Genomic DNA, 26,176 nt, shown 5'->3' with positions numbered 1-26,176 from the left:
CCCATAAGGCCCAATTGTACCTCATCCAAGAACAAATCCTTCCGAAAAGCCACTCAAGTCTCAAAATATATTTAAGATGACAAATTTAGAAGTCATTTGCATTATTTCTAACGATACAAACCTGTAGCTATGTATAGGGATATTACTTTCGGCGAAGCTCAAAAGGATGAGCCAGTAAAATTTAGTGTGGGTTAACAACGATCCTAATAGTCTATGACTGTGCTTCACTTTGCTTGGAGGTAGGAATTCAAAGAGGTACTGGGTTGGCGGGCAAATCTGTATAAATAGCTACAGGTTTGTATCGTAAGGAAAAATACAAATTACATCCAAATTTTCCATTTGTTCCCTGCCTGTAATACAAACCTCTTGCTATTTATAGGGGTTGACTAACCCCTAAGGAGGGTGGATATACAAGCCAATCTGGCTTCTTGGCTTTACCCGGGGATTCCTTTTTTATGTATGATAGAACAAAAATAAGGGAACCCTAACAACTAGCTAAACCTTGCTGTGCATGGTATGCGGAATACACAAGCTGTGTGTTGAGATACTAGCAATGTGACTGTCAAGGTAAAAGTTATTCCGAGTCCATTGGAATCAATTCAGTTTACCAGGACATTCCCAATACCACCTCGACAGGGTATGGTGACGCAACAGTATTGACACAATACTCTGTTACACAAGGGAGCAATGGTTTACCTGCAGTGGTTGAGGTCATCTATATAGAGGACCCTGGATGCTGATTTCCCAAAGAGAAGGGAGGATGAAGAAATGAAAAGAGCCTGTCCCTTCTTTCCATTCATTCAGACTAAAACCCGGTAACAATGCCCTCAACCTTCTGCTACTTGTCCATTAAGGAGCCTGAGGTAATAAACCAGTTGTTATGCAGCCACCACAGGACTGACAGAAAATGTATCTAGTCTCCTGTGGGTCTCGTCTTGTAGGTAATGGGTGGTGAATATAGTTTGACACTTCCACACACCTGCTTGAAGAACCTGCGCCACAAAGTAGTTTCGTTTGAAGGCCATTGACGTAGTTGTGCCCGACATTGTATGCTCTGGGTCCATGTGTTGGAGGATGTTTTGGATTTAGCGCATGGTCAATAACCCTGCGAATCCAGGCAGAAATGGTATTCTGTGATCCTCCTCTTATTTCTCCCAGTGCTGACAAAGAGCGAAGGCACGTGCTGCTGCTGTTCTTTTGAGGTAGAGCCTCAAACTCCTTACTGGCCATAGTAACAGATGATTTGGATCCTCGGTTACAGAACGGAGACTCGTTATCAGAGGGAATCAAATCTAGGATCCGGTACCCCCGGGTTTAGAGTCTTGGCAACAAACTCCAGAACTATGCTGAATCTTAACTCTCCCCATTCCCTTGAATGGGCAATGTCATACGAGAGACCATGAAGTTTGTGGACTCTTTTGGCCAAAGCCAAGGTGAGTAGGAACACCGTCTTCCACGTAAGGTGACGATCTGATGCCTGGCGTAATGGTTCGTAGGGAGGTCTCTTTAGATACCGAAGAACTACAACCACGTTCCAAGGAGGAGGTCTCACTTCTGACTGAGGACAGGTAAGTTCGTAACTCCACTTGAAGAGGGAAAGTTCTAGCGATGAGGAAATGTCCATTCCTTACAGTTTAAAGGGAAGACCCAAGGCTGAATGAAAACCTTTTACTGCCAAAACGGAGAGGCGCATTTCCTCCCGCAAATACATGAAGAACTCCGCTATTGCTGGAATAGTAGCATTGAGTGGAGAGATACCCCTTCCAAGACACCAACTACAGAAGACGTTCCACTTCACTTGGTAGACTGAGGCCGACTATCTTCACAGATGTCCAGACATCCTTTCCGTAACTGGTTGCAAAAATCCTTTCTGAGTGAGGAGATGCTGGATAGTCTCCAGGCATGAAAACGTAGCAAAGCTATGGCTTTGTGGTAAATATTGATGTGTGGTTGTCCTAGTAGATCGTGTCACGGAAATTCTCTCGGAAGCTCTGACAGGAGTTGCAGAAGGTCTGGGAACCAGTCTGCTTGATACCATAGCAGAGCTATGAGGGTCATTGAGAGATTGACTGATGTTCTGGCCTTCAGCACGGGGGAAAGGCATAAAAGTTGATGTTGCCCTGTTGGAATGCAACTTGCCAGAGAGCCTTGGGGTCTGGAACTGGGGAGCAGTATAACAGGAGCCTGAAGATCAGGGACGTTGCAAACAGATCTACATTCGGAGAATCCCACAAAGTCAGGACTTTCTTGGCTACTAGATGATCCAAAGACCATTCGGAACCCACTAACTGAGTTGCTCTGTTCAGGTTGTCTGCGAGCACATTCCTTTAGCCGGGAATGAGGTGGGCTGATCGTGTCACCTAGTGGACTTCTTCCCATCTCAGCATCACTACTGCCAGATGGAATAGGGGCTGAGAAAAAGTACCTCCTTGCTTGTTGATGTAAGCCACTACTGTGGTGTTGTCGCTCATCAACACCACTGAGTGACCTCCCAGGAACTGGTGGAACTGTTGAAGGGCCAGGAAGACGGCCTTCATTGCCATGAAAGTTGTGTAGGTACTTTTCGAACTGACCAAAGGGCTGAGGTCGCATGGTGCAGCACGTGGGGCCCCCACTCTTCTTTTGATGCTTCTGATAAGAGCATCAAGTCCAGGGGGTGAACAAAAAGATAAACACCTTTCAGCAGGTTCTTGTCTGCCACCCACCACTTGAGGTCCATCTGTTCCTCTGATCCCCAGAATGTCCGGGGAATCAAAAACCTGGGAAGAGATCGTATCCTGAGGCAGCAATTGGGAACTAGATGGGCAAGAGATGATAGGTGCCCAAGGAGACATAGCCACCTCTGGGCTGGGAGTTCTTCTCGTCTGATAAAAGGTCTTGTGACCGTTCTCAGACTCACTACCATGTCGTCAGATGGGAAGGCTTTATGCAGGTTGATGTCTATTATCATGGTTTGACCCCCTCTGCGGGTTTTGGATTTGACAGTGTCTTGGAGTCTTTAGGCTCCCTCCTAGGAGATAAGAAGGTCTCCAGAACCGAAGGTTTGGGTGGTAGAACCTACTGGTGGCCATCCGTAGAAGGAAAGACGGAAACCTCCATGGGTTCCGAGGCCGTAACACTGCTGTCTCGTGGGACTTCCTCTATAGGAGACAGCCAATTGACGAGTCGGGGTTTGACGCTCTGGCTGGGGCTGCTTCGCTAGGGGAAGCAATGTCTCTCAAGGAATGAGGTTGTCCAAGAGTTAAATGCGCTACTACTTGACGGTTCCCAGGAGGAACCCGTTCAAGCAGGAGCTTCGGAGGAAGATCAGGAGGAGGAAGAAGAACCCTTAGGTTTCTTATACTTCGAAGAAACCTTCGAAGGATAAGAATCCCGCTTAGCCTTGTTCTTTCGCCGATGCCCAAACCTTTCCCACTGGGAGGCATTTGATAAACTTGTTACTTTCATTACACCGCTGATCCCTGCAAGCCGGACACAAACGGTGGGGGATTGGTGTCCTCCGCGGACATAAAAGTACCAGGGTAGGTATGCATGGCCGGCAGGAGTGCTCAACACACACAAACTGTAAGAATAAGTAAAAAAGCAATGATTAGTGGCAGTCCAAAAATAGGTGAGGAGGAAGAGCGGCAACAACCGTTCTCCATTCGAGCCAAAAGCAAAGTGAAGCAGTCACAGGTGTGTGAGTGAGAGGGGTAACTAACTACCTTCCCTAACCCCCTCTAACTAGCAGGATGGGTAGTTAACCCCCGCTAAATTTTAATGGCTCATCCTTTCGGCGAAGAAAGTAATACCCCTGTAAATAGCGTGGGTTGTATTACAGTTATGGAACAAAGATAGAGCTACTCCAAGAGTAACAAGTTAGCTGTTTTGGTTTGTAAAGTGGTGTCCAATATCAGTTATGTCATGGGGAACTAAGTAGACGTCTTGCAACTTCGCAGAGTGGTGACATGATATGAAGTTTTGATCCATACAAGACTATGGAATTGTTGATCTTTCTGGAATTTTCATTATCCCTATAATAATCCTTTTTATATACAGTATAACATTACAGAGCAATTTAATTAGGTTTTTATGGGTATATTCCTTGCTACACAATTGTGTCAAAAGTCTCCTTACTTTGCACTGTTGAGCCAACTTAATAAACCCAACTGCATGTGACGTTATCTTTCTTTGAAGTACCTGTATTAGTTTAAGTAAGAAAATCCAACTTCTCTAACAACTATCCTTGAATGAAGCAAGTTTCAAATTCTTAAAATAACAACCTTTTCAAAAAAATTTCCGATAAACTATGAAAGATTAATACAACATACCTGAATAATTCCATAGAGGGCTCAGTATAGGGATTGTATGCTGGCTTGAAACGTAAATTTGTTATGCCAATTTTTTCAAAGAAAGCCTGGAAAATAGAAAAATTAACATTAATAATTTTGAAGTGGCTCAATAAAAGTATTAAAATAAGCTTGTTTATTTACAGCCCCTTCAAATCAGATGGCACACCAAGAAATACAAATAGCAAACTTAGTTTAGCAAGCAATAATAATATGTTGAATTACAAAATGATCACCTTTGAATATATTCTCAGCTGACAGAGCACTTTATTACTATCAAACAGGATAATGATAACTTTGGCTCAATGATTAGTTTCACATAGGTACAGAAACTATGAAGGTTCACATTCCCGTAGAAGCAAATAAAATTCTTTTAGTGAAGACTATTACTGTACATTAAGCAAAAGACAAAAACAAATATCCCAAAGGTAGCTTCTTATTTCTTCAAAAAACCCTTGAATTGAAGATACTTACATTTATGACACCCATCAGATGCTTGATACCAAGATTATAATCTGCAATCACACCCTCAATTTGGTGGAATTCTGCCAAATGGGTTGCATCCAGGGTTTCATTTCGGTACACACGGTCAATTGAGAAAAACTTGGATGGCTTGAATCCTTCCTGAAATGAAGAAAACCATATTCTTTGAAGGAATACAGAATAATAAACCAATAATCTTCTCTTAAAAACACTACAGAGGATAAAATGTTAGTATCAATTTCTAATTACTATATAAAATGTATCGACAAATAAATTGGATGATGGTAAGCAACACACACAACAAAAATGCTAAAACCTTAATTCTTCTTTCAAATCCTTTTCACAAAAACTATAATGCTTTAACTGAAAGACAACTTACTACCAGGAAGTAAAAACCATCATTCAAAATTAACTATATAAAAGGAAAAGAATGACTGAAATTTAATATAGTAATAAATTGAATAGAGTACAGAACTTTCACTAAATACATCATTTAATCAGATTACCAAGACAAAATTCTAGGTTCTTACACAGATGACTATAACATTAAGGCTCACAAAATAAGGACGTTAATTACATACGGTACTTCCAGATAAAAATAAAACCTAGTACTGAATTGGGAAAAAAAAAATGTTAAAAGTAATTTGTATTTTTCCCAACTACAAACCTGAGTCCTTTAATAGGAGTATGATTTCAACGAAGCAGGAAAACTCGGTTGTTAAAATTATAATGAGGAGCCAATAGTTATAGGCAGGTGCTGGGGAAGCCACGCCCCACTGCCGGCTTGCTGAGTAGCCACTTCGACCTTCATCTATGGCTTGCAATTGGATGAAACGGGAAATGTAACTTTAAGGAATCAGGGTTTATATAATTAGGAAAAATACAAATTAACTTTAAAATCTTTTATTCGTTCCTAAATGAATACTGAATAAACCATCATCCGTCCATAGGAGACTTATCCTTAGGTGGGAGGAAGTCCCTATCAACCAACTACTAAAACTCGCGATGTCTCAGTACCCGGACCACTTGGGAACGGAGTGATGACTCCCACCCACTTTCTATCGGGTATAGGCTAGGCATTGTCTAATGACAGGAAGTCATGAAAGGACTTGTATCCTTGTAGGATACCATGTCAATAATGTAAGGCAATGGTAAATTGTTGGGTTTACATCACTATCCATCCTTCCCCTTGTTAGAAGGATGGGGAAATGAACATTTATATTTTACTCACAATTGAACAAATACTCATTAGTGAAGCCTACTAGCAATAAAATCCATTCCAGCAATATAACATTGCCCCCACTGCACTCCAGAAGGTTCAGACCTTCCAACTCTCATTCTTGACTCATGGCACAATCGATATTTTAGATACTGTACATTGCTTCTTCACCTGTGAGGGAACTAGGTTTGCTACACTACCTCTTGAGGAGTTACGGTACCACAGGTCTTATAGCAAAGGTATTCAGTGACTAGTGGGTGCACTCCTGTAACTAATGAGTGGTGAAGGTAGCAGAACCCTTGGCTTTTAATACTCGACCCACTAAAAAATTTATCCAAAAAGCTAGAGTTACTCCCACTACCCTGACCTCGTGACCTCTTTCTTGTCTGTACCGGTCCCTTCGGCTCACCCTGTTTTGAAGACAGCACTCTGTTAATGACCTCACGAAGCCAGAAAGAGATAGTGTTTTTAGATATAATCTTCTTTTGTTTTTCTGATCTAATGAACAAGTTCTGTAACCTTGCTCTAGCATGTTGGGTCCTTTAGAGGTAGCGTCTTTGCACCCTTAGAGGAAAAAGAAGGAAATCATCTGGATTGTCAGTCACTTCCCTAGGGGAAGATAAAGTAAAACAGGCAAAATTTGGATCTGAATAGCAGGGTTTTGAGTTTTTGCTATAAACTTCAGTACACAGGAGAGACCTGCCTTCAATGCTTGGATTAGGTAATCAAATAATACAAGCCTTGTAGCTCCCCTAACATTTAGTAGAAGTCAAAGCAACACCATCTTGAACTTCAAATACTGTCTGTTGCATGTTTTAATGGTTCATAGGGAGCCCTTTTTAGGGACTCACGAACTTTGGTTACATTTCAAGCAGAAGGTTTGACTTCCCGGGGAGAGCATGACTGCTCAAAACTCCTTATTGGTGTTGAGTTCCCATTATTTCTTTAAAAAGTTCCACTCCCCTTAGCTCAATACTGAGTGATAGCCTTTTACTACCAAGACCAAGAGGAGTTTCTCTCTTCACAGGAAAATGAGGAAGTCCGTAATTGAGGAAATAGAGGTTCTGAGAGGAGAGGTACCCTTTCAATGAAATCAACCCACTTGGCCTGGTATATTGCTGTGGAGGATCTACAGAAGTATCCAGACATCTCCTGTACAGCGCCTTGTGAAAAGCCTCCTGCTCTGAATGCTGGATAGCCTCCACCAGTGAAGTAACAGAGATGCCACCGAGTCGGGGTATCTCTGGGTGACACAGAAGGTTGGCTCAATGGAGCAACTCCCTCGGAGTCTTGGTCAATAGCATGAGAAGGTCTGGGAAACATTCCACTTGCGGTTACTTGGGTGCCACCAACGTCATCCTGACGTTTGGGTTGACCATACCCTGGTGATTATTCTGCAAATCAGGCTAAAGGGCAGAAAAGAATAAATTTCTAGGTCCTCCCATGGATATCAGGTGTATTCCAGTGGTGCTGCCTAATTCGGAACTGGTGAACAATACTTCAGTAGCTTATTAGTCAGTATTGTTGTAAACAGGTCGATTGGTGGTGAACCCCAAAAAGTTAAAATTTTTTCTTGCTACTTGAAGAGGAAGAGACCACTCTGACCCTACAAAATGTCCCTGGTGACTGAGCTTGTTGGCGATTACATTCCGTTTGCCTGGAATGAATCTTACTGACAGCTCCACTTCATTATCCAAAGCCCATTCATGAGCTTGTAATGCCAACTGGCAATGGTTTGGAGAAGCAGTACCTTCCTTCTTGTTGATGCAAGCCACTAGGGTAATTTTGTCACTCATCCATGGTACTGAGTGGCCTACAAGGGTACTGTTGAAACGTCTGCAGTGCTAATACACACGCATGGGGGAGGAATCCCTAAGAGCTTCTGAATGATGATCAAGGTCATCGTCAGAAGATGTTAATTTACATCTATTCCATTCCGTTGATGGGTGATCCAACAGAGAAAAGGGTTCTTCCAAAAATTCCTTTGAACTATGGGCAGAGAGAAGGGCATCTTGCATTCCAAAGGAAAGACAGCTTCCGAGAACGGCTGTGTCCGAGCATCCAGGTACTAAGACAAAACGGTGGCCCCCACTGGTGCAACTAAACCAGCTACATCGATCCCCGCTGAAGGACTACCTCCCAAACCCAAAGACAGCCACAACATAGTCGGGGCATCAACAGCTGGAAAGGATTTAAAGGGCTCGCTCTGAGAAGGAAATTTACCATTCCCAAGGTTGTTGTGGTTAGATTAAAACCGTTCCCCTTCCTTCAACCGCCATTAAAGGAGGGCGATGGGGAAGGATCCAAGGGCAGGATACCAAGGGTAGGAGGAAAAGGTCCAACTGACTTTCTAGACTTCGAGGAAGACCAGAAGGAGAGGACTCAGGCTTATGACTGTTTATTCCTTCTCCTACTGTATGCCTGCCACTCGCTACATTCCTCACAAGGAGGAGCTTGTGAGGAACTATGCCCCCTGCCGATCTGACAAAACAAAATGGGGATCAACTGATGCGCTGCTCAAGCTGGCCCTGCAACTACAATCTGTAACTCCAGGGCAGGTCCACATGTCTACGTTCAGTTTCTCCATCGCTTACACTTAAGACACTATGGAAAAGAAAAATGAAAGAAATCAATTCTGCCAAGTTTGGGTTAAGCCACTGAAAGTATATCAGTACACACTGCAGCGGAAATCAAAGTGGTCACTCGATGAGCCAGCAGTGGTAACTAACAACAATACATTATAATTTTAAAAGACAAGTTTTTCAGCTTCGCTGATATACTTCTATTAAAGGACAAAGGTTTGTAGTTGTGTAGAAACAAATATATAATTCATAAAGAACAGAAATCAGTATTTGTTAAGAAAACCTGCAGACAAAGATAATTTTCATCATTCTTTTTGTTAAAATATCAGCAAAACTGGGATTATGTTTATTATCAAAGTTAAGACACAGAATATATACAACCATCTAAATACCATATCAATTTACCTGAGCAAGTTTGTAGAGCATCCTAGCACTCACAGCTGTCGTATGGGTTCGTAAAAGATTTTTGTGCGCTTCATCTCTGTCCCAGTTATACTGGTAACCTGTCGAGCCATAGCCACCAACGGAGTGAGTTTTTTTTACCTTCAAAGAATAACAAGACACTTCAATAAAAACAAATAGCAGAATTCATACAAGAATACAAAATTAAGTTTATTGTATCTGATGAACTAACTTAAAAAAAAAAAAAAGATTCCGATGATAGATACTCTGTTCATTAATTACGTTATTATTAAATACAATCTCTAAAATTGAGACATCCCTTGATTACAAACATGTTGAGAAATCTGATGCATTATGTTAAAATACAGTAGTGTATACTGTACTAACATACACTCCTAGTCTTTTTTAACGCACTGAAAACAGCCAGTGCCTTTGTCAAGGGCTTACCCTTTGTAAGTAATCTTCAGGCACACTTAATGTTCTTGCTGGTTCGGCAACGTAAAATGTATCGTGGCAGTCTCGGGCAGGATGCTGCTGAGGTTGGAAAAGGGCATCAAAATTCCAAAAAGCACTTTCGACAAAGTTGTTCGTGGGCATCTCAGTGAAGCCCATTTCCAAAAATATTTGACGAAACTCTGCCCTCAATTGCATCAAGGGATGTAGGTGGCCTGATCGCTGCTCGAGCCGTCCCTGAGAAAGAAAAACTTGAAAATATTAACAATAAATCTAAATATATCCAGTACCATTCATTCATTAATATTTTAGTGTACTGTAATGTACAAAACATAAATAGTATAGGTAGCCGGCTACAGCATAGCTTTAACCTTACATATAACTAACACAATAGTTCTATATCTTTCAAGAGATATTCAAAGATTTAATGATTAGTTTAATACCTAAGGATGTTTTAATTATATAAAAATATCTTAAGAAAATCTATCAAAGTTAAAAAAATCAAATTAAATCAATTTACTTTAGCTTGAAAATTAAAGGGCTTGAAGGATTTATTCTTCCATAGACCACTCTCGATCATTTCCTTAGTCAACTCTCCTTCCTGCTTTGTGACGGTTGTAGTGAAGTCGCTACCTCGAGTGACTTCAAAAAAGGTGATATCACTGCAATAGAAAAAAAAAATAATTTAAGATTAGTGACAGGGTAAATTGGCCCTTTCAATTTGAAAATTTGGATAAAATATTCAAAACTTTTTGGGAACAAGTCATTCTGTACATATTACTCTATTGGAATAACATAACCAACTTACACTTCTTTTATCAGCTTTCTTTTTTTGTAATCTGCTTTAATCTTATCTGGAACAGCTTCAGTATCTCCAGCAGCAATGGATTTTAGGTGTAGTTGTACTACATCTTCAATGGCTGGCATAGCCTTCACTACTTTCTCCCCTTCTTTCTTGACCCACTGAAAATATCAAATATTAAGACTCATGATGCTTACTTTCTACTTGGGCTATATCTTAAAAAATAGCAATAATAATTTATGAATGAAAAAAGGAGAAAAAACTAATCAATGTTCCATTTAATACCAAAGACATTCATCTGCCAACTGAAAAAAAAAAAAATACTGATATTTGATAAATTTCAAACATTGTATGGAAATATTTCTATCAAAAAAGTTCTATTTCTGGTTAAGTAGCCCAAGCTATAGCTACAATAAACAAATGGTGTAACAAAATATTCATGTTACATATTTATCATTATTTATTATCTATCAGCCTTATTTACTGGAAGGTTTAATGGAATAATGAACCTGATAACATCAATTTGACAGATGAAGCCAGTTTGACTGTTGCTAAATTTAACAAAAATAAAATCAACTCGCATTTTAGTACTATGCTTTAACTATCTTTATATTAGTCACAGTCATTTGACCAATGGGCATCTGGTGAAAAGTCCTCGTGACATAATCTCAGATTGCAAAACAAGTGTGTTAAAATATCAAATTTTTTACAAGTAATACAATATGAAAAATTTGGAGATTCAGTAATTAAAAATTTTCCCAACTGTACAAACCTGAGTCCTTTACATATATGATAACAGCAAAGCTGGAATAGGGCAGTTAAAATTTTATAACAAGATGTAGGTAGTACCAGGCAGGAGTAGGGAAACCCTGCAATCCGCCCTTGCTCACTAAGTAGTCACTTTGATTGCATCTATGACTTTCTAGGGAGTTGGTGATGGCAGTTAAGCATGAGTAAAGGACTCAGGTTTGTATAGATAGGAAAAATATGAGTTACCTCTGAATTTGCCCTTTGTTCTGGTACAAATACAAACCACTGTCCTTTACATATGAGACTCATCCATAGGCGGGAGGAAGTTCCTATTCCCACTCGCTGGAATACTAATCCAAAGATTCCTGGTTACAACATGCTCAACCGTTAGGAATGTGTGAAACAACACTTCTATACTAGTCTAGTAGAAAGAGAGGGTTCCCATGCACCCCCATGATACATTTTTTTAACTTGCATTTTTGCAATCCCTGGGGTGTCTGGGAACAGAATCCCCTTTGTTCCCATTCAAAAAAATGTCCCATGTGGGTCATTTAGCCGTCTATTTGTCCGCCATCTTGGATTTCTTGAGATGTAAAAGTTAGGGGTAGGGGAAATATAATGGACCTTTTCGTAAAGAAATAAATTAGTTACAGGTACAAACTAGGTATCATTGGAAAGGGTATGAACAGCACTATCACAAGAACCCATCACTTATTCGGTCATGACATTGATGACGTCATCAGAGGTCAAAAGGTCACGTTAAAGGGGCACTAGTCAAAATTCGGGCCCATCCAATTTGTTAACCATCCTGCAACTAACTGAATAAATATTTTGGATTCTACTTTGCTTCAAAGAAAGTGTACATGAATAGGTAGTTTTTAAATCTAAAACAAATTAATTAACTAGAGTGTAACATTATTAACCCTTTCCACAAATAAAACGAAAATATTGAAAAAATTATTTTTTTAAATGAGATTAATGTGAAATTCCAGTTCGACACATCTTTGTTTTCTCTGCCGTTCTGTTATGGTAAAAGGCCTTATATGTTCCAATGAGTCTCGAAATACAGTCTTTGTATAATTCCATTGGTATCTTCACTTGGTATTATCAGAATATGCATTACACACATATATATAGATAAAATGTTTGATAACGAGTTGCTATAACACGCAGGCCAAAAATGTATCAACTTGCAATATTATCATGACTGCCAAAAGTCTCAATGTTCATATTAATCTAATCTTCATTATCACTGAGAAGTTCTTCATTGTCACTGTCTTGGTCAGCCTATTCTCCATCAGGGTCATCATCACACTTCCATCTCTTCCTTAGTCTTGTGAACTAAGTCTATCAAGGCAGGGGGAAGTACCAGTCTGCAAGACCACACTGGCTCCAGAACACCCTCATAATTTTGTTCCCAACCTTGTTCAAGATCATATGGCTTTGGAGACCAGAAGATTGGAATATCTGCTCGATTATAGATAGCTAGAACTTGAACGCTGTGGATTCCCAAATCCAGATTTCAGAAGTGACAAGCTGAAGACCCGATTTCAAAGACACGAAATTAATGAGAGCATCGCTTTCACAAAAGTTTTTCCTGGGGACAGGGTATGCATAACCTTCAACCTGGTGTACAGCAAAAGCATCTCTGTTGCGGAAGCAGTGACATATGCATATAGACTTGGTTCCAGAGACAAGTTTGAGGATGTTGCCTTGCACTTGCGCATTGCTGTTCAGAGGATGTTCCATGAGTCAACACCACTTCCTTGGCCTCCAACAGCTGATGAGCTGGATGCCAGAGCATCAGAAGAATACCTTCCAACATCACCATCAGATGATTGTAACTGGTATGCTTTGCCGTTCACAGCCACCAGTGCTGTGCCACAGTGCTCCATGCGAGATGCGAGGTCCTGTCGACTCTTCTGGTGGATGAAGTAGTCGTGGAAAAGTCTGAAAAGTGCCGACGTCTGGTCCTTTCCATAGCTCAGGTGAGATTTAACGACATTTGCTTTACCACCTTGATATATAGTTTTACCACATTCTGTAATGAAAATGTAAACCATTTTCTGTCTAATGTCTAGTGGTTTCATTTCCAGGACATCAGCCATGCTGTGACAAACGGAGAGTGGAAATTACCTAAACACATTCTGCCTTGCAGCACCATACGACAACTGCATATTGTTCAATACCGACAGCAGAGTGACCTTGCCTTCATGCTGCTGGTCAAATCCCAGAACCTGGATGAGCCACTAGGCCTTGATGAACTGATGAGATATTCACTCACCCCTGTACCACTTAGTCTGGGTACTGCTGATGGTTTCTTCAATAAGACCAACAAAGCTGCACTTCTGCATTTCTTCACAGATGATAGTCACGGGGATATTCCTTATCCGAAGGGTGCCCTGCACATCCAAGATGGCAACACCCTTTTCCATGCCCTGACAAATATATCACCTACGTTTGGAGAAATATGTCTGCAAGTCTTAGATCAGATGGTGGCCAAGAAAGATTTTATCTTCTCAACTGATTCTAACCATGCTGATTCTATCAAGGCTCAGGAGAGATTACGCCGAGGATCTTCTCAGCGTTATCTGATACAAGGGCCAGCGACAAGAAAACCAAATGACTTCAAACTATTCCCGGCAAATGACCACTATAAAACACAGCTCTGTGTACTACTATTCAAGGTTTGGAGCAGCAATGACGCAGCTTCTCGTATGGAGCACTGTGGCACAGCACTGGTGGTTGTGAACGGCAAAGCATACCAGTTACAATCATCTGATGGTGATGTAAGTAATTGAATTCCATTAATCTAATACGGTTAACCATTTGCCTACTGTGTAAAATCAGTATGTATGATAAGTTCCACATTATCATTTCAGGTTGCCCCACAAGAGGTTCAAGAGCTTACGTCTAATCAGGAGGAAACAGACACAAGGATTGTGCTGTACCTGAAGTATGCAGCAAAACTGGGTTACAAGTCAGCTGTAGTCAGGACGCCAGACACTGATATCTTTGTCATTCTCCTGTTTCATGCTAACACCATAGGTTTTACCATCTTTCTTGACATCGGAACTGGTAAACATCGTCAAATGGTCAACAAAATGGTCCTTGGACTGTACATGTTCACCGGGGAGGACATTACAAGTTCCTTCAAGGGAAAGGGCAAGATTGGACCCCTTAAGAAGTTACAACGTCATCCAATTCATCATGAAGCTTTCAGGTATTTATCTTGTTATCTATATGTATGCAATGCCCTGACTATTACACTTTATCAACTTTGTGCGGCAATTGATATAATTATACTCATCTCCTTTCAGAAAACTTGGGGATGAATGGTCGGTAGAGCCAGAAACGATTGATGATATCGAGGCATTCACATGTCTGATGTATGGCTACTCCAGACAGAAATCTATTGACACTGTACGCGGAATCATGTTAAGGAAGATGGTTGGGGAAGATGAGCAACTGACAACAAAATCTAAGATTGACCTCTCCCATTTGCCACCTTGCCGAGACAACCTTATGCCACATATTCGTCGAGTGAACCATCGCCTAGCTATCTACAAGCGAGCATATATTCCAATCTTCTGGTCTCCAAAGCCATATAATCCTGAACAAGGTTGGGAACAAAATCATGAGGGTGTTCTGGAACCAGTGTGGTCTTGCAGCCTGGTACTTCCCCCTGCCTTGATAGACTTAGTTCACAAGACTACGAAAGAGATGGAACAGTGTGGTGATGACCCTGATGGAGAACAGGCTGACCAAGACAGTGACAATGAAGAACTTCTCAGTGATAATGAAGATTAGATTAATATGAACATTGAGACTTTTGGCAGTCATGATAATATTGCAAGTTAATACATTTTTGACCTGCGTGTTATAGCAACTCGTTATCAAACATTCTATCTATATATATGTGTGTGTAATGCATATTCTTATAATACCAAGTGAAGATACCAATGGAATTATACATAGACTGTATTTCGGGACTCATTGGAACATATAAGGCCTTTTACCATAACAGAAAGGCAGAGAAAACAAAGATGTGTCGAACTGGAATTTCACATTAATCTCATTTAAAAAAAATAATTTTTTCAATATTTCGTTTTATTTGTGGAAAGGGTTAATAATGTTACACTCTAGTTAATTAATTTGTTTTAGATTTAAAAACTACCTATTCATGTACACTTTCTTTGAAGCAAAGTAGAATCCAAAATATTTATTCAGTTAGGTGCAGGATAGTTAACAAATTGGATGGGCCCGAATTTTGACTAGTGCCCCTTTAACGTGACCTTTTGACCTCTGATGACGTCATCAATGTCATGACCGAATAAGTGATGGGTTCTTGTGATAGTGCTGTTCATACCCTTTCCAATGATACCTAGTTTGTACCTGTAACTAATTTATTTCTTTACGAAAAGGTCCTTTATATTTCCCCTACCCCTAACTTTTACATCTCAAGAAATCCAAGATGGCGGACAAATAGACGGCTAAATGACCCACATGGGACATTTTTTTGAATGGGAACAAAGGGGATTCTGTTCCCAGACACCCCAGGGATTGCAAAAATGCAAGTTAAAAAAATGTATCATGGGGGTGCATGGGAACCCTATCTTCCTACTAGACTATACCATGTTATAGGAAATCTACCAATAAGGTGGGACTAGCCTACAGGTGAATTGATTCCAGCTGACAGGGTGGCCGTAGATGAGAAGACGAAAGTGAAAGGAAAGGGCCGGTTAACCTTCATCCCAGCCCAGTCTCTTACGTAACCTCCATACTTGATCTACTGTTTGAGTGCTGTTCCAAGGAGCAAAGGCAGCAATACTACCTACTGTGTAGCTACGACAAGTCCTATCACAAAGTGTCTAGGAACCTATAGGTCAATTTCTGGAAAAAAAAAAAAAAAAAAAAAAAAAATGGGCAATAAACATCATCTGATGTTTCACAAGCCTGCCTGGAGTACCTGCACCACAAAGATTTTCATGGAATGACAGGGTCGTAGCTACTCCCCTGGCATCATGAGTTCAAGCTTATCCTGGAATAGGGCGAGAGAATGGCGAATGGGTACAGTCAAAGACTACCCTCTGACAAGAAAAGACTACATCAAGTCACCTCCTTCACTCTCCTCGTGATGAGGAAGAGGAACTGTGGGTGAGGTCTAGTTGTATGTGTATGTTTAAGGCAGCAGTCAAGAGGCATAATAAAAACCGAAAAGGTAGCTGATTCTGGTCATCCGTTATATCTCTTTGGCTCGCGAACTGAGGTGAACAATCCTGGCCTGCATTGAGAACAGACAGAATCCAGGGATTTTATGTAGCAGCACAGGACCGATAGGGTCAGGACAAGACCTGCCACAGTGGTCAGTATGAACCACACTGAAGGAGAGCCCATGATTCTCGCTACATTACTTGTGGAGGGCTACGTCAAGCACGAAAATGTTATTTTCATTAGTAAAATAAATTTTTGAATATACTTACCCGATGATCATGTAGCTGTCAACTCCGTTGCCCGACAGAAATCTACGGTCGGGATACGCCAGCGATCGCTATCCAGGTGGGGGTGTACTTCAACAGCGCCATCTGTGGTCAGGTACTCAAGTACTTCTTGTCAACAAGAACTCAATTTTCTCCTCGGTCCACTGGTTCTCTATGGGGAGGAAGGGCGGGTTCTTTAATTCATGATCATCGGGTAAGTATATTCAAAAATTTATTTTACTAATGAAAATAACATTTTTCAATATTAATCTTACCCGATGATCATGTAGCTGATTCACACCCAGGGTGGTGGGTGGAGACCAGCATACATGTTAACAAAGAAGCTAAGTATCCCGTATTTCATTTTATTAGTTATTCAAAATAACATAAAATAAATAAGTACCTGGTAAGGAAGTCGACTTGAACCATTACTCTGCCTTTATTAAGTACGTCTTCCTTACTGAGCGTAGCGGTCCTCTTAGGATGCTGAACGACTCTTAGGTGCTGAAGTATAAAGGGCTGCAACCCATACTAAAGGACCTCATCCCAACCTCTAACCTAGGCGCTTCTCAAGAAAGAATTGACCACCCGCCAAATCAACAAGGATGCGGAAGGCTTCTTAGCCGACCGTACAACCCAAAAACAACAATAAAAAGTATTCAAGAGAAAGGTTAAAAAGGTTATGGGATTATGGGAATGTAGTAGCTGAGCCCTCACCTACTACTGCACTCGCTGCTACGAATGGTCCCAGGGTGTAGCAGTTCTCGTAAAGAGACTGGACATCTTTGAGATAGAATGATGCGAACACTGACTTGCTTCTCCAATAGGTTGCATCCATAACACTCTGCAGAGAACGGTTCTGTTTGAAGGCCACTGAAGTAGCCACAGCTCTCACTTCATGTGTCCTTACCTTCAGCAAAGCAAGGTCTTCTTCCTTCAGATGAGAATGTGCTTCTCTAATCAGAAGCCTGATGTAGTAAGAAACTGCGTTCTTAGACATTGGAAGAGAAGGCTTCTTGATAGCACACCATAAGGCTTCTGATTGTCCTCGTAAAGGTTTTGACCTTCTTAGATAGTACCTAAGAGCTCTAACTGGGCAAAGTACTCTCTCCAGTTTGTTCCCCACCAAGTTGGACAGGCTTGGGATCTCGAACGACTTAGGCCAAGGACGTGAAGGAAGCTCGTTTTTAGCCAGAAAACCGAGCTGCAAGGAACATGTAGCCGTTTCAGATGTGAAACCTATGTTCCTGCTGAAGGCGTGGATCTCACTTACTCTTTTAGCTGTTGCCAAGCACACGAGGAAAAGAGTTTTTAATGTGAGGTCCTTAAAAGAGGCTGATTGGAGAGGTTCAAATCTTGATGACATAAGGAACCTTAGGACCACGTCTAGATTCCAGCCTGGAGTGGACAACCGACGTACCTTTAAGGTCTCAAAAGACCTAAGGAGGTCCTGTAGATCTTTGTTGGTGGAAAGATCCAAGCCTCTGTGGCGGAAAACCGCTGCCAACATACTTCTGTAACCCTTGATCGTAGGAGCTGAAAGGGATCTTACGTTCCTTAGATGTAACAGGAAGTCAGCAATCTGGGTTACAGTGGTACTGGTTGAGGAAACTGCATTGGCCTTGCACCAGCTTCGGAAGACTTCCCACTTAGACTGATAGACTCTGAGAGTGGATGTCCTCCTTGCTCTGGCAATCGCTCTGGCTGCCTCCTTCGAAAAGCCTCTAGCTCTTGAGAGTCTTTCGATAGTCTGAAGGCAGTCAGACGAAGAGCGTGGAGGTTTGGGTGTACCTTCTTTACGTGAGGTTGACGTAGAAGGTCCACTCTTAGAGGAAGAGTCCTGGGAACGTCGACCAGCCATTGCAGTACCTCTGTGAACCATTCTCTCGCGGGCCAGAGGGGAGCAACCAACGTCAGCCGTGTCCCTTTGTGAGAGGCGAACTTCTGAAGTACCCTGTTGACAATCTTGAACGGCGGGAATGCATACAGGTCGAGATGGGACCAATCCAGCAGAAAAGCATCCACGTGAACTGCTGCTGGGTCTGGAATCGGAGAACAATACAACGGGAGCCTCTTGGTCATCGAGGTAGCGAACAGATCTATGGTTGGCTGACCCCACAGGGCCCAAAGTCTGCTGCAAACATTCTTGTGAAGGGTCCACTCTGTGGGGATGACCTGACCCTTCCGGCTGAGGCGATCTGCCATGACATTCATATCGCCCTGAATGAACCTCGTTACCAGCGTGAGCTTTCGATCTTTTGACCAGATGAGGAGGTCCCTTGCGATCTCGAACAACTTCCTCGAATGAGTCCCTCCCTGCTTGGAGATGTAAGCCAAGGCTGTGGTGTTGTCGGAGTTCACCTCCACCACCTTGTTTAGCTGGAGGGACTTGAAGTTTATCAAGGCCAGATGAACCGCCAACAACTCCTTGCAATTGATGTGAAGTGTCCTCTGCTCCTGATTCCATGTTCCCGAGCATTCCTGTCCGTCCAATGTCGCACCCCAGCCCGTGTCTGATGCGTCCGAGAAGAGACGGTGGTCGGGGGTCTGAACAGCCAAAGGTAGACCTTCCTTGAGAAGAATGCTGTTCTTCCACCACGTTAGAGTAGACCTCATCTCTTCGGAAACAGGAACTGAGACCGTCTCTAGCGTCATGTCCTTTATCCAGTGAGCAGCTAGATGATACTGAAGGGGGCGGAGGTGGAGTCTCCCTAACTCGATGAACAGGGCTAGCGATGATAGTGTCCCTGTTAGACTCATCCACTGCCTGACTGAGCATCGGTTCCTTCTCAGCATGCTCTGGATGCATTCTAGGGCTTGGTTGATCCTTGGGGCCGACGGAAAAGCCCGAAAAGCTCGACTCTGAATCTCCATACCCAGGTAGACAATGGTCTGGGATGGGACGAGCTGGGACTTCTCTAAATTGACCAGGAGGCCCAGTTCCTTGGTCAGATCCATAGTCCATCTGAGATTCTCCAGACAGCGACGACTTGTGGGAGCTCTTAAAAGCCAGTCGTCTAAATAGAGGGAGGCTCTGATGTCTGCCAAGTGAAGGAATTTCGCAATATTCCTCATCAGTCTGGTAAACACAAGAGGTGCCGTGCTTAGGCCAAAGCACAGGGCTTGGAACTGGTACACAACCTTTCCAAAGACGAATCTCAGGAAAGGTTGGGAGTCTGGATGGATGGGGACGTGAAAGTATGCGTCTTTCAGGTCTAACGAGACCATCCAGTCCTCCTGCCTGACCGCTGCTATGACCGACTTCGTCGTCTCCATCGTGAACGTCTGCTTGGTGACAAAAGCATTGAGCGCACTGACGTCCAGCACCGGTCTCCAACCTCCTGTCTTCTTGGCTACCAGGAAGAGACGGTTGTAAAAGCCCGGGGATTGATGATCCCGGACTATTACCACTGCTTCCTTTTGTAGCAAGAGCGACACCTCTTGTTGCAACGCTAGCCTCTTGTCCTTCTCCTTGTAGTTGGGAGAGAGGTTGATGGGAGATGTAGCTAGAGGGGGATTGCGGCAGAACGGAATTCTGTATCCCTCCCTTAGCCACTTCACAGACTGAGCGTCTGCACCTCTGCTCTCCCAAGCTTGCCAGAAGGTCTTGAGTCTGGCTCCTACAGCTGTCTGGAGAGGAAGGCAGTCAAAACTTGCCTTTTGCGGACTTGGAACCCTTCTTGGACTTGCCACGGTGACTGTCTGCACGGGTACCTCCTCTGCTGGAGGTTCTGCCACGAAAGGGCGGGATGAACCTAGAAGCAGGTGTATCAACTGCTGCAGGGCGGAAGGGTCTAGGCACGGAAGGTAAGGTTTTAGCCTTACGTGCAGAAGAAGCCATCAGATCATGAGTGTCCTTCTGGATAAGTGAGGCAGCCATCCCCTTAATCAACTCCTCCGGAAACAGACACTTGGAGAGAGGAGCAAACAACAACTCTGACTTCTGGCAAGGAGTGATACCAGCAGATAAGAAGGAGCAAAGATGTTCTCTCTTCTTGAGGACTCCTGATACATATGAAGCCGCAAGCTCACCAGACCCATCCCGAATTGCCTTGTCCATGCTAGACATGATCAGCATGGCCGAGTCCTTATCTGAAGGGGAAGTCTTCCTGCTTAAGGCTCCCAAACACCAATCGAGGAAGTTGAATATCTCGAAGGCACGAAAGACTCCCTTCAACAGATGATCAAGATCTGAAAAGGACCAGCAGATCTTCGAACGTCTCATAGCCAACCTGCAGGGAGAGTCAACCAGACTTGAGAAGTCGGCCTGGGCAGAGGCAGGAACCCCCAAGCCAGGTTCCTCTCCCGTGGCATACCAGACGCTCGACTTAGAAGCAAGCTTGGGAGGAGGAAACACAAAAGAGGTCCTTCCCAGTTGCTTCTTGGAATGCAACCAGTCCCCCATAACCCTCAAAGCTCTCCTAGATGATCTGGCGAGAACAAGCTTGGTGAAGGCAGGCGCAGCAGACTGCATGCCCAGAGCAAACTCGGAGGGAGGAGAACGAGGGGTTGCAGACACAAAATGTTCAGGATACAAGTCCCTGAACAAAGCAAGGACCTTGCGAAAGTCTAAGGAAGGTGGCGAAGACTTGTGTCCTTCAACATCAGAGTGAGGTTCATCCAGATGAGCAGCTTCATCATCCGATACATCATCATCCGAAAGTTGAGTTGTGAGTGGCAAAGGCAGAGCAGCAAGCTGACCGGCTGAATCCTGCAGAACGGGTGCATGCGTACCTGCGGATCCAACATCATGCCTCTGCTGGACAGTCTGCGAGCTGGCAACAACAAAAGCAGAGGGCTGGTGTGAGGGAGGGTCTGCGGTGGGCTGAGGAGCATGCGGTATGGTATGCAGAGCATGCTGTAAGGTATGCGGCTCATGCTGCATGGTATGCGGAGCATGCTGTAAGGTCTGCAGAGCATGCTGCATGGGCTGAGGAGAATGCCGCATAGTGCTGGAACCCGGCAACTCCTGATGCGGCAGCTCACGCATGTTAGCAGATGGTGCAGCAAGAACATGCGTCTGGCAGGGAGGACTGCGCATCGGTGGAGGAGCTCTCACAGGTGGTGTGTGGGAGCAGGCAGCCGCAGTATCTGCTGAGCGCACAACCTCTGCGGGTTGTAGGCTAACAGGAGAGGGGTTAACCTTCTCGGCATGATACTCCTGCATGAAAGCCGCAAGCTGAGACTGCATAGTCTGCAGCATGGACCACTTAGGGTCTACTGTGGTTGGAGCAACAACAGACGGAGCAGTAGCCTGTTGAGGGACCACTCTACCTCTCTTGGGAGGTGTGCAGTCATCAGATGACTGTGGCGAGTCCGAACTGACCCAGTGGCTACACCTGGGCCGTTGGACAAGCTCGGAAGGGACCTTACGTTTGAGCGGTCGTGAGACCTTGGTCCACCGTTTCCTCCTGGAAACCTCTTCCACAGACGAGGAATGTAAGGGCTCATTCGTCTGTATGTGGATGGGACGATCCTTAACAGATACGTCCGCAACCACTGAGGATACATCCGTGCGCCGATCAAGGCCTGCCGAACCCTTTGGTCCTTCGACATTGCTTCTCCCCTGGGCTTGGGAGCTTGCAAGAGGTCCCGGACTGGGAGGACGACTGGCACGCACAGATGTACCCTCATGCGCAACACTGACACTGACACTATGCACATCACTAGCACTAACACTTCCCACTGCACTCTTCGCTTTCAGCTCTCTGACATCTGCCAAGAGCTGATTGCGGTCACTAACCAACGACTCCACCTTATCACCGAGAGCCTGAATGGCACGCAACATATCAGCCATTGCAGGCTGAGCACTCGTAGCAGGTTCGGGAGTCACCACCACAGGGGAAGGAAAAGGTTGAGGGGTATGGGGAGAGGAAAAATCCACAGAGCGAGAAGAACTCCTCCTATCTCTCTCCTTCTCTAACCTACGTGCATATCTGAGGAATTCGTTAAAATCGAATTCCGAAAGCCCAGCACATTCCCCACATCGATCTTCCAATTGACAGGATTTACCCCTACAATTGGAACATACGGTGTGAGGATCTATAGAGGCCTTCGGAAGACGCCTAGTACAAGTCCTAACACTACACTGCCTGTATTTAGGTACTTGGGAATGGTCAGACATCTTGAATTTAGAAGTAGTCAGGGGGAATTCCAAAATTAAGCAAAGTTCGTTAACCAATAAGTCAAATTAATTCCAAAAGCTTGCTAAGCTAAGGATAAAGCTTCCTGAACAGCGAAGGCTAAACTTTAGAGCAAATACATCACCAAATCGTGAACAAAAGACTCCAAAATCAACAGCGTATCCAAGTAGGTCTTGCCGGCGGCACGACAGAGGAAAAATTGAGTTCTTGTTGACAAGAAGTACTTGAGTACCTGACCACAGATGGCGCTGTTGAAGTACACCCCCACCTGGATAGCGATCGCTGGCGTATCCCGACCGTAGATTTCTGTCGGGCAACGGAGTTGACAGCTACATGATCATCGGGTAAGATTAATATTGAAAAACACCTTTTGAGGGAAGGTTTCTGCATGAGGTAAGTACCAACCATACAACGGTGTCCTTTCCAGGGACCACCAGACTAAATCCTGTCCGAGGATATGTCACCTCCCTCAGAGTCTATTCAACACTCTGTGTGTGACGAGTTCTACCAAAGCGGAAAAATCAACTGGTCCCAACAGCCATGAGGAGACCAACTGCAGGTTTCTTTCAAGTTTTGGTTCTCTATCGTACAAAAGTGATGGAACCTCACCACCAGCCATATTCCTTTCTTCCGATACTGAAGTATCTAGGAGACTAAGGTGTTTCTTAAGCATCCAGGAAAAGGGGAAGAAGGGTAGGAGCCCTTCATTCCAGCCAACAGAGTGTCTGCTCATTCCTGTACAAGGATGAGCACCAGTAGCAGGTGTGTACATTATTGTACCCCACTCCGAGGTACCTCACCTGGTTGGATCGGTCTTCTGTAATGCACCGTTTCACTCTTGTGTACATAGAGAGAGATCATTTTGAACCTCATGAGACACTTTGTGATCGGTCTTCCTGGACTTCTTCGACTAAGTTCTAAACAGCAGTGTTGTAAGATTCAAACAAAGACGAAAAGAAGCTCGCACATTTCTTACCTTTACCAATCTTCTCTAGAAACGAATCTGGATGCCCAACAACGTTCCCATGTTGGGAGACCGTGCTCAAAGCTGAGAAGTAGACATACACCTGCAATACCAATTACAGAAAATGGCCCATAGGTACAGTACCTAGAAATCTCCTACAGTCCCTTGCAAAAAGGTTTTCATTAAGAGAAGATGCAGGTGATTAATTTTAAGGTACAGCAGACAGAGAAGTATTTCTCTTGGAGGGTGGCCATGACTGCTGCCTCAAAAGCAGAAAAGAACATGCCTTACATTATGAATATCTCTAAGGGAAGGCTTCCTACCAGTGATAGGCTAGTCATAATTCGACTAGATTTGCCAGAAAACAAAAGGAATAAGTACCGTGAATCTTGTCAATTGAAACTTGATTGTATAAAAGAAATTTTATTATTGTCAAGCTTATGATTCAGAGGTAAGATTCATGAAGTAAATACTGTAACACTAATATAAAGGGAAAAATTACTGTACAGTGAATCTAACAAAAATGTTATTTTCCTTAGTAAAATAAATTTTTGAATATACTTACCCGATGATCATGTAGCTGCAACTCTGTTGCCCGACAGAAAAAACCTAAGGTCGGGATACGCCAGCGATCGCTATACAGGTGGGGGTGTACAATAACAGCGCCATCTGTCGAGTAGGTACTCAGGTACTTCTTGTCAACAAGAACCAATTTTCTCCTCGGTCCACTGGGTCTCTATGGGGAGGAAGGGAGGGTCCTTAAATTCATGATCATCGGGTAAGTATATTCAAAAATTTATTTTACTAAGGAAAATAACATTTTTCAATATTAATCTTACCCGATGATCATGTAGCTGATTCACACCCAGGGGGGTGGGTGGAGACCAGCATACATGTTAACATTAGAAGCTAAGTATCCCGTATTTCATTTTAGCAGTTATTCAAAATAACAAACATAAAATAAATAAGTACCTGGTAAGGAAGTCGACTTGAACCATTACTCTGCCTTTTAAAGTACATCTTCCTTACTGAGCCTCGCGATCCTCTTAGGATGCTGAGCGACTCCTAGGTGCTGAAGTATGAAGGGTTGCAACCCATACTAAAGGACCTCATCACAACCTCTAATCTAGGCGCTTCTCAAGAAAGAATTTGACCACCCGCCAAATCAACCAGGATGCGAAAGGCTTCTTAGCCTTCCGTACAACCCAAAAACAACAATAAAAAGCATTTCAAGAGAAAGATTAAAAAAGGTTATGGGATTATGGGAATGTAGTGGTTGAGCCCTCACCTACTACTGCACTCGCTGCTACGAATGGTCCCAGGGTGTAGCAGTTCTCGTAAAGAGACTGGACATCTTTAAGGTAAAATGATGCGAACACTGACTTGCTTCTCCAATAGGTTGCATCCATTACACTCTGCAGAGAACGGTTCTGTTTGAAGGCCACTGAAGTAGCGACAGCTCTAACTTCATGTGTCCTTACCTTCAGCAAAGTATGGTCTTCCTCATTCAGATAAGAATGGGCTTCTCTAATCAAAAGCCTGATGTAATAAGAAATTGCGTTCTTCGACATGGGTAAAACAGGTTTCTTAATAGAACACCATAAAGCTTCTGATTGTCCTCGTAATGGCTTTGTACGTCTTAAATAGTACTTGAGAGCTCTTACTGGGCATAGTACTCTCTCTTGTTCGTTTCCAACCAAATTGGACAGGCTTGGAATCTCGAACGATTTGGGCCAAGGACGAGAAGGTAGCTCGTTTTTAGCTAAAAAACCAAGCTGTAAGGAACATGTAGCCGCTTCAGATGTGAAACCTATGTTCCTGCTGAAGGCGTGTATCTCACTGACTCTTTTAGCTGTTGCTAAACAAACGAGGAAAAGAGTCTTCAAAGTGAGATCTTTAAAAGAGGCTGATTGAAGCGGTTCGAACCTTGCTGACATCAGGAACCTTAAAACCACGTCTAAGTTCCAACCTGGTGTGGCTAAACGACGCTCCTTTGAGGTCTCAAAAGACTTAAGGAGGTCCTGTAGATCTTTGTTGGTGGAAAGATCTAAGCCTCTGTGGCGGAAGACTGCTGCCAACATGCTTCTGTAACCTTTGATGGTAGGAGCTGATAGGGATCTTACATTCCTTAGATGTAAAAGGAAGTCAGCTATCTGCATTACAGAGGTACTGGTTGAGGAAACTGAATTCGCCTTGCACCAGCTTCGGAAGACTTCCCATTTTGACTGGTAGACCTTGAGAGTGGATGTCCTCCTTGCTCTGGCAATCGCTCTGGCTGCCTCCTTCGAAAAGCCTCTAGCTCTTGAGAGTCTTTCGATAGTCTGAAGGCAGTCAGACGAAGAGCGTGGAGGCTTGGGTGTACCTTCTTTACGTGCGGCTGACGCAGAAGGTCCACTCTTAGAGGAAGAGTCCTGGGAACATCTACTAGCCATTGCAGTACCTCGGTGAACCATTCTCTCGCGGGCCAGAGGGGAGCAACCAACGTCAACCGTGTCCCTTCGTGAGATGCGAACTTCTGCAGTACCTTGTTGACAATCTTGAACGGGGGAAAAGCATACAGGTCTAGATGG

At 43.4% G+C, this 26,176-nt stretch overlaps 1 protein-coding gene across 1 annotated transcript in view; it reads right to left on the bottom strand.

Moving 5' to 3' along the window:
* Positions 1–26,176, bottom strand: part of alpha-PheRS (phenylalanine--tRNA ligase alpha subunit) — a 108,862-nt gene that overhangs the window by 64,674 nt on the left and 18,012 nt on the right. The window contains exons 3-8 of the mRNA XM_068362282.1: positions 10,276–10,430; positions 9,988–10,129; positions 9,462–9,704; positions 9,018–9,155; positions 4,803–4,952; positions 4,311–4,396 (exon numbers count right to left, since the gene is read on the bottom strand). Of these exons, the coding sequence (XP_068218383.1) occupies positions 4,311–4,396; positions 4,803–4,952; positions 9,018–9,155; positions 9,462–9,704; positions 9,988–10,129; positions 10,276–10,430 (914 nt within the window). The remainder of the gene's footprint in view (positions 1–4,310; positions 4,397–4,802; positions 4,953–9,017; positions 9,156–9,461; positions 9,705–9,987; positions 10,130–10,275; positions 10,431–26,176) is intronic.

Source organism: Palaemon carinicauda, chromosome 38 (genome assembly GCF_036898095.1).
Source record: "Palaemon carinicauda isolate YSFRI2023 chromosome 38, ASM3689809v2, whole genome shotgun sequence".
Lineage (NCBI taxonomy): Eukaryota > Metazoa > Arthropoda > Malacostraca > Decapoda > Palaemonidae > Palaemon > Palaemon carinicauda.
This window is presented reverse-complemented; position numbering and strand designations above follow the sequence as displayed.